This window comes from Myxocyprinus asiaticus, chromosome 38 (genome assembly GCF_019703515.2).
Source record: "Myxocyprinus asiaticus isolate MX2 ecotype Aquarium Trade chromosome 38, UBuf_Myxa_2, whole genome shotgun sequence".
Lineage (NCBI taxonomy): Eukaryota > Metazoa > Chordata > Actinopteri > Cypriniformes > Catostomidae > Myxocyprinus > Myxocyprinus asiaticus.
This window is the reverse complement of record NC_059381.1, coordinates 26,307,391-26,321,776: the sequence shown is the minus strand read 5'-3', so window position 1 is coordinate 26,321,776 and position 14,386 is coordinate 26,307,391. Positions and strand designations below refer to the sequence as shown.

The following is a 14,386-nucleotide window of genomic DNA, read 5'->3' as shown; positions in this document are numbered from 1 at the left end:
GTCTGATTTAGTCAAAGTTAATTTTGATCCCTTAATAAAAAGGTTTTCGAATGATGTGGACAGGTGGGCTTCATTACACTTATCGATGATTGGGAAGTTTAATGTTATTAAAATGAATTGTATTCCAAAATTTTAGGAAGTAGGGTGGCTGCCTTCGAAGAGGGGTCGAGCATTAGGATGGGGGTTAGGGAATCTTACAATAAGAAATGGGGCAATTATTTAGCAATTTTGAGGGAATCTCAAGGTGGGGCGGTGGAGAGAGTAATTTAGAGTTTCGTTTTTTTTTATTATACTTGATTATTGTATGTTATTTTATGTTGTTGTTTTAGTTTTTCTGTGTGTGTATCTATATTCTATTGACCACAGGGGTGTTTGTGGGGGGGTCAGGGTGGGTTGAGAGTTTGGTAGGGGGAGGGGATATAGTGGGGGTTTAATGTTTAAAGTGTTTGATTCATTATATACATGTTGTATTTTTTGTGTTAATTTATGAATCAATAAAAATGTTAATAACAAAAAAAAAAAACTATGGAATAACAAATGGAACTATGGGAGTTATGTTGTGACTAAACAAAATCCAAAATAAATCAAAATTGTGTATAAAAATAATAATAATAATAATAATAATAATAATAATAATTTTGGACCGTCAAAAAAATGGAGTACATTCACTTGCATTATTTAAAGGAGGCGGCCTGAAATGAAATCCTAAAAATCTTAAATTCTGTTTTGATGAAGAAAGAAACTCAGATACATCTTGGATGGCCTGATGGTGAGTAAATTATCAGCAAATTTTCATTTTTGGGTGAACTATTCCTTTAAGCCTACACAATAAAGCAAGACACCTTGATTTCAAACTTTGAACTTTACTTTTTATTTATTTTAACTAAAAATTCAAATGAAACTGGAATAAAATGCAATTAAAATGTGTTGTTCAACTTTCTGAAAGATGGCTTTACAACAGTTGTTAAGGACAACATCTCTCTGGCAAAGAAGCTACTTCATCTGTGAATTCTCTACCGGTCGGGTACATCATGCATGTGAATAAATTCGTTTTGTTCCCTTCTTCACATATATATAAAATCGCAATATCCACTTACATCGGAAACCCCGGGGCTGAGGGATCGGTGAATATTCTTGCTTTAGTGATTTTGCATTGAAAATTAAATTAATTTATTTAAAAAAATGAAAAACTTAAATCAAATACATTTCTAAATTCAAATTGCACTCCTAACAAAACATAAAAATAAATTAAAATAATGAAGTGATAAAAAAAAAATATATATATATATATATATATATATATATATATATATATATATATATATATATATATATATATATATATATATATAGGCTATATAAGTAACCTTCCATTTACCGTCAGGCAAGTATCCGTCTAAACATGCAGGCGGAAAATGACTTACACAAATTAAGACATAAAAACAATTATAAATGTAAAAATAACAATTAGAATGATGATAATCACTGAAATATAAATCATGGTTCGCGGTGAACGTGTTTTTGTATTATTTTATGATTTAATCACAGATGTATAGGCTGCAGAGTTGTGCTCACAATGAACTGCTCTGTGGAAATAAAGCAAACTGAACTCAAAGCATCACCTGAGCTGAGATGTCTGAGGTCATTTGCAGCACTCATAGATGATACTGTTCTTGCTAAAAAATTCAGAAGACAGAAACAAAGAAAGAGTGAGAACCTTTTACATGCGTGTTCCACCAGACTGCACGCCTCTGTACAAACAGCGTGTCATACATGCGCATAGACGGCTTTTCTGTCATCTGTTCTTAATAATGTAATAAAGTGTTTTTCTTCAAGTGCGTGTCTGTGTCTCTACGGGCAAACTATCTGTAATATTAATATGATAATATTAATAGCCTAATAATAATCATAATAATAATTTAATACATTAATGGGAAACGAGCCAAACATTGTCTTGACATGGTCAAAGGCATCAGCTATTGGTGATCACTTTGACTATTATCGATCCCCGAGATCATCGTCTGTCGGCACAACCCTAATGTGCATTTCTCTCTATAAATGAACAAAATGTTCAGACAGTCTCCTTGCTGGTTTTTCCGACACATTCAGAATCATGACACATTCAGAATCATGACCGCTTTTGCCGGTGTCGCTGCGGCTCACTTCATGTGTGTGCTTGTAAAATTTTAAAGACTCATTATTACGGTTTAGTATTTCTCTGTAATGTAGAACAGTGTTAGCAATGTTACTTATAACATTCTTTCTCAGCCCTGGAACTCAAACCATTTTCTGATGCCCCCCCCCCCCCCCCAAAAAAAATATATATTCAAGTAATTAAATTAATATCATAAACGTGGGACAACTAGTCGACTAGGAAAATCTTTGGTCAGGGGCAGCCCTACTCTATTGTGTTAGATAATTAAATTACTATCTAAAACTGTAACAGCCCTTGTCCAAAAATATAGAACAGGGTTTACTGTATAAGACACTGATGTTATCCCTTGATGTCAGTAAACAGGTACAATTTGCCAAGGTGCCATATTCCTAGGTGTTAAAAATATATTCAATGCAAAGCATAATAAATTAAGAGTCTTAAGAATAATCAACTACAAACACTGATCCTACAATAAGAAATTATTCATGTGAAAATGATCACATCATGACACTGTCAAATAAGAGGAAAGACAATCCTGGGGTAATAAATTCTATTAGAATTTATAAGGCAGCTTTAACATACTACATACTGTACATCTAGCACTAAGGGTGAAAGTATTCAAAAAAAGAGCATACCAGGTTTATTCTGAGTGGTCCCAAATAGTCCTCCTGTATTGTTGGTTGTCCCAAATGCTGAAGAACCAAAGCCACCTGTTGTTCCAAACCCAGTATCTGAAAATGAAAGGTTGAACAATGTTTTCACTTACTACTGAACACTATTAATTTGTGGTAATCTCATTCATATACACACAAAACAGCTTATATTTTTAACTTACTTTGCTGCCCAAATGTCGATGAAGTCCCAAATCCTCCTGTCCCTCCTCCAAAGGGAGCTCCAAAAGATTTGTTGAACATCTTGCACTGCTAAAGAGCCAGCATATGTCTACACATGGGACAGCAAAATATACTCAAGTTAACACTGTGCATCATTTAGTACAATCTTTTTATGTATTCAAATATATTTCAGGTGTCAAAATTGTTCTCATTGTTTGTTTGTTTTTTTGTTCATAAACAGGGTTAGGGTTTGACCTATAAATGTACGACGTAGATTGATAAACGACCTGTGCCAAAATTATAAGGACTGAAAGCTTATTTTTATTTATTTTTTTAAAATACAATTGCACATTACTGTGTAAAAGTTTGTCGATCTGGTTGACATTAAAGGCAGGTGCACACTGTATGATTTTGGCAACAATTCTGCCGTCTGAGACAAATTTCAGGAATCCTAAAGGATTTCTCTTACAACGTTCAGTGTGACGTTCACAGACGGCCGACTAATAGCCTTTGCGATTATCGTCAGCCTCCGACGAAGTTTGGGCAGTGTCTGAAATTTAGCATCGCAGCCGTATAGTGTGACTGCTATTACGACGGCCAGATGAGATACTCTGCTCCTCTCTCGCACCCCAATTCACTTGGAAAGAAACCTGCTCTGCGTTTGCACCACCATAGCAACATTTGTGCCCAGTTATCACTCTACTCAAGCACTTTCAATGTTTTTTCTTCTTTTCATTTTATATAAAAAGTTTTATAAAATAAATAAGCAGAAAATACTTGGAGAAAAGTGTAACACGTCAGCAATATGAAAGCATTATTCTCTGAACTAAATACAGAGCTTAGGCTACAAAATGAAAATAAATAAATGATTGCATTTTCTCATTTTTTTCTTTACATTTATCATGCATTTTCTTTACAGTGTTATTTTAATTACTATTTTACTTTTAATACATTTATTTAAACGTATGTAATGATACAATCATAGAAATCTATGTCATGTTTGTGCATCATCCATAGGGAATTTGCTAGCGTGATATATTATCAGCCTTTATGAATTTTCAAAATTTTGCTTGGCCCGACAGTTTACTAATCTAAAAGGAGAAAGACATACTATAACCCACCTTTTTTGTTTTCTCCAATGTGAACGGTGAAGTTTGTCATTTTTCAAGTCTTTTTATTTCCACAATGAATATTTGCTTGTGGTAGCTCATTATTGCTGTAGTCTACCTCCCCCACTCAAGTTTATTCTCAACATCTGTACTTTTCTGTATTTGTGATCAAGCTGTCTTATTATAGGCCTATTTGACAAAAATCCACCTTTCTTTTTACACGTTAGCCTATGCTCGTGATGGAGTGGTATTGGAGCAACGGACATGCTGATGTCCTGACTTTCAGAGAGAGTAAAAAATGCTCCTCGGTGGTGGGCAAATTTCGCCGTGTTCGCTTCTATTCTGCAATGCTCCCGTAACGTGAGTCACATTCACTAATCGGGACTAAGATGTACATCGTTCAGTCTGACATATAATGTCGCACAGTGAGCCATGGCGATATCAATGCGTTCATATCGTACAGTCTGACAAGCAACAATCGTAAAGGACTATTATAAATCGTAGAGTGTGCACCCGCTCTTAAATCGCTCAGTTGAAGAAAAAATTTCTTTAAACTACAAAATAAAAACATTATTTTTTTTGTTTTTTGTTACTTTAGGCTTTATACAGATTATTTATACCCTCAAACAAAATGTACATAGTTTTAATGCCACAGAGTCTAACTGGACACTATATGCAATTAAAATACTTTTCCTAATCAGTAATTAGTTTGAATAAGAAATCTAACTGCAGCAGTAAACGTGTTTCAAAACAAAAGAAAACGTGAGAGTACAAACTTGAACGTGTAACTCGACAATTATGGTCTCATATTTTAGATATTGTGGAATAACTTGTATATTGTTGTTCTGGAGGTTTGACATGACGTTTAAAAACAATGTTGGGCGCCAGAAATGTGCTGTGGAATGAATATGTGGATTTAAGGCCTGTGCGAGGGTGCTGCTGGGTTTGGCATGTTTTTATTAATATTATTAACTGGCTGCCGCTTACAAAGACGACTCATTATGCAAACACATTTTTTGGTTTGTTCCGGATTAAACCTGAGAGAACCAGTCTGAACAGACAACTGCGAAGCAACACACGGAGGGCCACAAAATAGCTAATGTAGCCGTCATGTGCTAAAGTCAAAATTACTATTTTTTTTAATACAAATATTTAAAGACTCAACAGCCCGCTACGAAATGTATTCAAAATGTAACATTTAAAACACACGTTTAATTTTGTAATGACACAGAGAGAAATATAGATGCCATATGACCCCAACTTTTACTTTTAAATTCACATGTCTCGCTAAAATGCTAACCTGCTAGCAAGTGGTTTGAAACGCAATGAGCGAACAAACTGTTTTACTCAGTCTTACCGTTTATTCTGCTTCGATAGCTTTCCCAAACGTCCGGTAAACAGTTTTTCGCCCAAAAGGCTCGGAATTTATAGCCAACTTGAGTCCGTTGCTGTCGGTTTTGGACGTCAACTAGCTAACTTCACGACTGTGCTTAGTGTTGCTGGAGGGAAACAACGTAGCTAACTGATGGCAAACCGCGTCGTATTTAGACGTCTGACGTCATCACGTAAGACGGGTTAATTTCCTTTGCTTGCTCTCTTCGGCATTTGAGACTCATGGTTGTTGTTTTTTAATAACTGTTTTCAAACGAAGAAAATTCAATGTTTTGGGGATGCCCAGTAGTTTTGTTTTTTAGTAATGCTTTTATTTTGTATTTAGAAACAGTACAGGGGATATTATACAATATAAAATAAACAAGTGAATAATTTAATAAAAATAAAGCACATAAGTTCCACATGTAAAACAACAACACCATATATAACGGTTCTCTTTCCAAGACGTCAATAATTATTTTAAATAAAAGAGATGTTCGATCGGTTTCTTGTTTGAAGTAGAACACAGGGAGTCATAACATAATTCTAAATAAATACAGAAAAGCCCTAATGTTGGGTTTTGAAGAAGTAACCTCACATTTGTGTTTATGAAATTGTCCACAAAGGATTCACACTTTTAACATATCCATCTCATCCAATCCAGCATCCTAACTTAAAAATTATAGCCATAACCTATGTATTAAATTACATAATTATAATATTTATAAACAATTATTGTTAAAAGTTTGTTAACACATATTAATTGATTGCTATTATTTACATAAAATAACTTGCATAAAAATAATAGTAAAAATTATTTTTTTATTGCTTAGTAATACACTTGCCTGGCCAAAAAAAAAAAAAAAAAAAAAATTGCATACTCTAATATTTAGTTGGACTGCCTTTAGCTTTGATTACGGTGCACATTCGTCGTGGCATTGTTTCAACAACCTTAAGCAATGTGACAACATTTATTTCCATCCAGAGTTTCATTCATTTTTGGCCAAAATCTTGTACTGACAGCGGGAGAGTAGAACCAATCCGTAAAGTCTTCTCCAGCACATCCCAAAGACTTTCAATAGGGTTAAGGTCAGTACTCTGTGGTGGCCAATTCATGTGTGAAAATGATTCCTCATGCTGAACCACAATTTTAGCCCAATGAATCTTGGCACTGTCGTCCTTGAATATGCCCATGCTGTCAGGGAAGAAAAAAATCCATTGATGGGATAACCTGGTCATTCAGTACATTCAGGTAGTCAGTTGACTTAATTTTATTGCCGCAAAACGTTGCTGAGCCTAAACCTGACCAGCTGAAGCAACCCCAGATCATAACACTGCCTCCAGAGGCTTGTACAGTGGGCACTATGCATAATGGGTGCATCGCTTCATGCACTTCCCTTCTTACCCTGACGCACATATCACTTTGGAATAGGGTAAATCTGGACTCATCAGACCACATGAATTTTTTCCATTGCTCCACAGTCCAATCTTTATGGTCCCTAGCAAATTGAAGTAATTTTTTTCCGATTAGCTTCACTAACAAGTGACTTTCTTGTGGCCACACATCTGTTTAGTTCCAATCCTGTAAGTTCTCGTCGCATTGTGCGTGTGTAAATGCTCTTACTTTCACTATAAAGAATCAGAATGAGCTTTATTGCCAAGTATGCTTACACATACAAGGAATTTGTCTTGTTGACAGAAGCTTCCAGTGCACAAACAATACAGAGATAGTAATAAAAAATAAAAAATGGAATAATAAGTCATGTAAGTATATATAGAAATACACAATATAACAAAAAATATACAGTTGTGCTCAAAAGTTTGCATACCCTGGCAGAAATTGTGAAATTTTGGCATTGATTTTGAAAATATGACTGATCATGCAAAAAAATTGTCTTTTCTTTAAGGATAGTGATCATATGAAGCCATTTATTGTCACATAGTTGTTTGGCTCCTTTTTAAATCATAATGATAACAGAAATCACCCAAATGGCCCTGATCAAAAGTTTACATACCCTTGAATGTTTGGCCTTGTTACAGACACACAAGGTGACACACAGGTTTTAATGGCAATTAAAGGTTAATTTCCCACACCTGTGGCTTTTTAAATTGCAGTTAGTGTCTGTGTATAAATAGTCGATGAGTTTGTTAGCTCTCACATGGATGCACTGAGCAGGCTAGATACTGAGCCATGGGGAGCAGAAAAGAACTGTCAAAAGACCTCCGTAACAAGGTAATGTAACTTTATAAAGATGGAAAAGGATATAAAAAGATATACAAAGCCTTGAAAATGCCAGTCAGTACTGTTCAATCACTTATTAAGAAGTGGAAAATTCGGGGGTCTCTTGATACCAAGTCAAGGTCAGGTAGACCAAGAAAGATTTCAGCCACAACTGCCAGAAGAATTGTTATACAAAGAAAAACCCACAGGTAACCTCAGGAGAAATACAGGCTGCTCTGGAAAACGACAGTGTGGTTGTTTCAAGGGGCACAAAATGACGATACTTGAACAAAAATGAGCTGCATGGTCGAGTTGTCAGAAAGAAGATAATGCCACAAAAAAGCCCGGTTAAAATATGCCCGACAACACCTTGACACGCCACACAGCTTATGGCACACTGTAATTTGGAGTGACGAGACTAAAATAGAGCTTTATGGTCACAACCATAAGCGCTATGTTTGGAGAGGGTCAACAAGTATTTTGCTCCTTGAAACAACCACACCGTCTTTTTCCAGAGCAGGAAAACTTTTTTTTTGTAATTATCATTTTTTTAAAATCTTATAATAGCAAGAAACACATACACACACACACACACACACACACACACATATATATATATATATATATATATATATATATATATATATATATATATATATATACACACACACACACACACACACGCACACACACAAAACGTTTAAACCCCACAACCCCACAATATATATATGTATATATATATATATATATATATATATATATATATATATATATACACGTACTTACACATACATATACACATATAATAATTATACTCACTTTAAAACTATACTACAATACTCTCTCCACACTCCACCCGAGACCCCACAAAAATTCCAAATACCTGCCCCATTTCCAGACAAACAAATCTAAATCACCCCGTCTTCCCAATGACAACTCCTCATAAGCCGCTACCCTCCCCATCTCCGTGCACCACTCCGGATATGGGGGCGCACCAGCTGACCTCCAACCCCTCAAAATAACCTGCCTGGTGTTCATCACACAGGTCAGAACCCAGTTCTCAATATGGCCATCCCCCACATCGATGACCGCCCTATCGCCCAGAACACAAAGTCTGGGGCAAAACGAAACCCGAGTGCCCACCACGTCGAACACAAAACTCTGAACCTTCGACCAGAATTTCTGGATCTCAACACACCACCAAAAAATATGGGCCATGTCTCCATCCTCCGACTGGCATCTCCAGCAGGTGCGTGTGTCTTTAAGACCAAGCCTATACAGTCTAGAGGGGGTCCAATAAAATCTATGCAAAATTTTGAATTGTATAAGACCCACCCTTGCATCTCTAGATGCAGACTTAACGTTTTTAAGAATCTTAGCCCACACTCCTTCCTCCAATGCCAAGTTGAAATCTTTCTCCCATACTCTCTTGAGAGAAGTTAAGGCTCCATCCCCCAGACTCTGAATTAACAGGGAGTAGTACACTGATGCCTCATGACCTTTACCAAAAGCTAAATTTAAGCCAATTTAAACAATCTGGACACTTTAGTCCATACCGAGTGTACATGCGAAATAACGGGGTGTAACTTAACTTTTCCGATTAGTTTGATAGAGATGCTTTGTAATGGCGAAATAGGGGCAAGAACTGCCTGTTCAATAACAAACCAGGGAGGGGCTCTCTCAGGTGGAAGTGACCAGTGAGCCAAATGTCTGAGACTGAACGCATAGTAATAAAACAAAATCTTGGGGAGGCCTAGCCCACCTTTGTCTATCGGCCTATGTAACTTATTAAGGTGCAATCTGGGACGTTTACCATTCCAAATGAAGGACTTTTCTATGCTATCAAATTGCTTGAAATAAGAGAGGGGGAAATCTACAGGGAGAGATTGTTGCAGGTAGTTAAATTTTGGAATACAATTCATTTTAATAACATTAAACTTCCCAATCATCGTTAAATGTAATGAAGCCTACCTGCCCACATCGCTCGAAAACCTTTTTATTAAAGGTTCAAAATTAACACTAACTAAATCAGACAAATTTGCTGGGAATAAAATCCCTAAATACTTAATGCCCTGTTTGGGCCTCTGGAAGGTGCCTGGCTGGAAAGCCGTTACTGGACAGTATGCTGTCAGTGCCAAAGCTTCGGATTTAGGCCAGTTGACTTTGTATCCTGAGAACTTCGAAAAGGAATTAATAATTATGTGGAGGCAAGGCATAGATCTAGTAGGGTCAGAGACAAATAATAAAATAGCATCTGCATAAAGCAGAAGCTTATGCGAAACACCTCCTGCCACCACTCCTGGAAAATCATCCTCCTTTCTTATCGCAGCTGCTAATGGTTCCAGGGCAAGACAGAACAATAATGGGGAAAGAGGGCAACCCTGCCGAGTGCCCCAATCCAGAGTAAAATAATCTGAAATTAATCCATTTGTTTGTACCGCTGCTACAGGGTGTTTATAAAGTAACTTAATCCAACCAATAAATGTACTCCCGAACCCATACCTTTCCAAAATCTTAAAAAGATAATCCCATTCTACCATATCAAACGCCTTTTCGGCGTCAAGTGAGATGGCAGCGACCAGAGATTGTTCATTCGCCACTGACCACGATATTGATGAGACGCCTAATGTTATCAGAAGAGCTGTGGCCCCGAATAAACCCCACCTGATCTATATGTATAAGAGATGTCATAACTTTACTTAATCGGTTAGCCAACATTTTTGACAATATTTTTACATCTAGTTGGATCAGGGAAATTGAACGGTAACTTTTACACTCGCTTGGATCTTTTTAAGAATCAGACTGATCCGGGCTTGTGTCATGTTTGGAGGAAGTTTTCCCTTCTTTAATGATTCAGTATAAACTTCTGACAAAAGTGGAGCCAGTTCTGTAGCATAGGATCTAAAAAATTCTGCGGCAAAACCATCTGGCCCCGGAGCCTTGCCAGTAGGTAGGTACTTAATTACCTTGTCAAGCTCCTCCAAGGTTATCTCAGAATCAAGAGAGTTTTTTTGCTCAATCGTCAGTTTAGGAAGATCTAATGGTTCCACAAAGTTTCTAATATCTTCATCAGTAGACGAAGGCGTGGAACTATAAAGATCAATATAGAATAATATCAATGGCTGAGGTAAATATTTTACCATCAGCAGATTTCACTGAGGGAATAGTAGAAAAAGACTCTCTCTGCTTTATATATCTAGCCAAAAGCTTCCCTGCTTTGTCACCCGACTCAAAGTATGACTGTCTTGCCCTGAATAACCAAAACTCCACTTTCCACGACAAAATAGTATTATATCTATATTTCAATCGGGTCAATTCTCTGAGGCCATCAGCTGACATACGGCGCTTCAGCTCTGCCTCGGCACTTTTAATATTTCCTTCCAACTCCACAAGTTCTCGTGCTTTGGATTTTTTGATGAATGAGGCATACTGTATGATCCGGCCCCTAAGAACTGCCTTAAGTCATGCCCACAGAGGATACTGAGGACCAGTTGGTCTCCATATAAACATTGATTTCAGTCTTTAACATTTGTTGGAAATCAGGATTTTGCAGAAGGGATACATTAAGGCACCAACTATATGATTTCTTTTTCTCTATATGTGGCATCTCCTCTAAACTCACCAGGGACTAAAATGATCTGAGACTAAAATGTTTCCAATTGAGCAATCAACAACAGATGAAATGAGGGATTTGGATATAAAAAAAAAAAATCTATTCTAGAATAAATCTTATGGACTGATGAAAAAAATTTATAGTCCCTACCAGATGGGTTCAAAAGTCTCCAAATATCCGAAAGACCAAGATTTTTACACATCCTGTGAAGCGTCAGTGCTGCTCTAGGGGGTTTATACACTTTTGCTTCACTATGATCAAGGACTGAATCCATCAAAAGATTAAAGTCTCCTCCCAATATTATATTATGAGGGGTGCCAGCGGCTTGCAACTTCCCTTCAAGATCTATAAAAAAGGCCTGATCATCAGCGTTAGATGCGTAACTATTAGCCAAAATCAGACTTTGCCCTTGAATTTCAGTTAAAACAATAATTACTCTTCCTAATTTATCTTTAATCTGTTTGAGACATTTGAATTGTAGATGTTTATTTACCAATATAATGATTCCCTTGCTCTTACTTGAGCCAGCACTAAAGAAAACATGTCCACCCCATATCTTCCCAAATTTTTCAGCTTCCTGCGGGGAGAGATGTGTTTCTTGAAGAAACACTATATCATATTTCTTACTTTTAAGAAAATAAATAACCTTCCTTCTTTTTATGGGGTGCCCCAACCCATTTACATTCCATGTGGAGAGAGATAGTACTCAAATTAACAACTGACATATTGATATAATAAAAAAAATAAATTGTGCGTGAAAAACAAAATTATACAGACCACATTCCCCATTAGTGAAACAATCAATCTCCGAACATCCCCCAGAACAAAACAGAAAAAAGAAAAACGTGCGCATTAACCCTGCGCACGAAAGCGCCAACCGGCGTCAGTCCCTCTAAACTCAAAAGGTCCATGAACGCCCACGATTCCCCACGACAACTTTGCCATCGGATTGCTCAATTTTGCCTCACAAATTTGTGAGGCAAAATTACATATCAGAAAATACTTTGTGAAATAAACCCAGTCAATAGGAAGAATGAACACAAAGAATGTGTAGATTCATTCACATAACTGTCTCAAAGTGATCTTCCATAAAACAAATTACAGCCAATATAAAACAGTTCAGATTCCACAGACAGACAAACGAATGTTCAGTGAGGCGGCTGTTATGAGTTCAGTGGATGACGTAATCATTCCAATGTCCCGTAAAGAAAACTCAACAAAACAAACTACAGCCAGCAGGAGGAATAAGCACGAAGAACGAACAGATAAATCCACAGCTGTTCCAAAGGAGTGTTATTCAACAGAACAAGCTCCAGCCGCTAGGTGGAACCAATACAAAAAGAAACAAAACCGGCATCCCGGTTCCCCGGATGATCGAGTCAATTCACTCGGAGGCTGCATAAAAGTATATACCATGACTTACACAATCCGTCAGCTTTAATAAAAACATCCTTTTTGTGAGCATATAGATATTTTGCGGTCATCCGTAGTGTCCACTCTCAATCTGTCCGGGAACTTCAATGCAAAAGTAATCTTTCATCAATGCAAAAGTTTCTTTAAGGAAACGTGTTATTTACAAAACAAGCTCCAGCCGCTCGGCGGAGCCAACTCAAAAAACCTAAAATGTCGCCCAGCTTCCTCAAGAGTAAGTACAGAAAGTCAGACCCACTCACATGAGAAACATCCAATGGTTTACTCAGACATTGATTCTATAAAAGATATTACCTGATTTGGACATGTGAATACTTTGCGACCAACCTTCGTTTCTATTCTCAGTTTGGCCGGAAACATCAGAGCGAACGAGATCTTTTTCTGATGTAAGTGTTTTTTACATTCCTTGAACCGATCGTGTTTCTCTCTTGTCAAACTCGCAAAGTCTGGGAACAAGAAAACATTATGGTTCTTCCAAGAAAGCTTCCCTTTGCTCCTCGCCTGGTGCAACACAAGATCTTTATCGGATGATCTCAGAAATCTGGCCAGAATCGGTTGGGGCCTATCTCCCTCAGCAGATCTACGAGCAGGGACTCTGTGAGCTCACTCAATTTCCATCTTGTGGCTTGTTATGTCGAGCAGACTCGGGAAAAACTCGTCTAGGAATTTCACCATATCTCTGCCCTCCTCATGCTCAGGAATTCCAACAATTCGAACGTTATTCCTGCGGCTTCTATTCTCAAGATCTTCAAGCATTTCAAGGAGATGTTCCAAATCAACTTTGGTCGCAGGTGGATTAGCAGTTAATTCCCTCTCCGAAGATTCCAGAAAATCGATTCGTTTTTCAACATCAGTCACTCTTGTACCTAACTCAGAGAATTTTATTTCCATCGCCATAATCGATCGACGTATTACAGCGAGATCCTCCAAGTCAGCAAGAATCTTCGTCAACATCATCGACATGTTGGACAGATGACGCTGGATTCCTTCTCCCGCCGCGCCATCCAAATCGAGTCCCCGGTCTGTAGGCCTGTCGAGGCTTTCATCCTGAACACGTAAGTGTCTTTTAATATCTCCAGAGCCCGAGGATTTTGACTTCTTTGCCATGTTTTGTAACAAAGGGCAAATGTGTAACTGGGTGTATCAAATTTCACCAGATTATAACATGAGAATAATCGAAAATTCAGCAAAGTGTGCAGAGCTCGTCGCTCACACGTCTGCTCCTTGCATGGTGTCAACCCTTAATCCTTGTTACAGAATACTTGACCCACTATGAACCCAGCAGTTCAGCTCCTCCGCCTACGTCAGGGGAATCGTCCCCTGGAGGATTACGTAGAGGACTTTTGCGCTCTGGCCTACCTGGTGGACTTTAATGAGGTTGCCCTCAAAGACATTTTTCGCTTTGGTCTTTATGAGCTAATCTCCTCCTTGATGCCTGGCGGTCGCAGTCCCCTCAATCTGGCTCAATATATCGACCTCGCCCTGCAGATCATTGGTTCCAAGTTCACTGTGGGGGAGGCGGATGCCGAGCCAGAGGTCCACGACATGGCCGCCGCCGAGCCAGATGTCCGCGACATGGCCGCCTCCGAGCCAGAGGTCCACGTCATGGCCACCGCCGAGCCAGGGTTCCTCGTCATGGTCGCTGAGCTAGTG

The 14,386-nt window shown here is 37.9% G+C and overlaps 1 protein-coding gene across 2 annotated transcripts in view; it reads right to left on the bottom strand.

Moving 5' to 3' along the window:
* The window catches only part of LOC127428512 (nuclear pore complex protein Nup98-Nup96-like), a 45,188-nt gene extending 39,569 nt beyond the window's left edge, over positions 1–5,619 (bottom strand). The window contains exons 1-4 of one of the 2 annotated variants that reach the window (XM_051676941.1): positions 5,455–5,619; positions 2,991–3,097; positions 2,791–2,886; positions 1,623–1,676 (exon numbers count right to left, since the gene is read on the bottom strand). In XM_051676941.1, coding sequence (XP_051532901.1) covers positions 1,623–1,676; positions 2,791–2,886; positions 2,991–3,069 — 229 coding nt within the window. In that variant the 5' untranslated portion in view covers positions 3,070–3,097; positions 5,455–5,619. The remainder of the gene's footprint in view (positions 1–1,622; positions 1,677–2,790; positions 2,887–2,990; positions 3,098–5,454) is intronic. The other variant, XM_051676942.1, reaches the window with a different exon arrangement.
* Between the last annotated feature and the right edge of the window lie 8,767 nt (positions 5,620–14,386).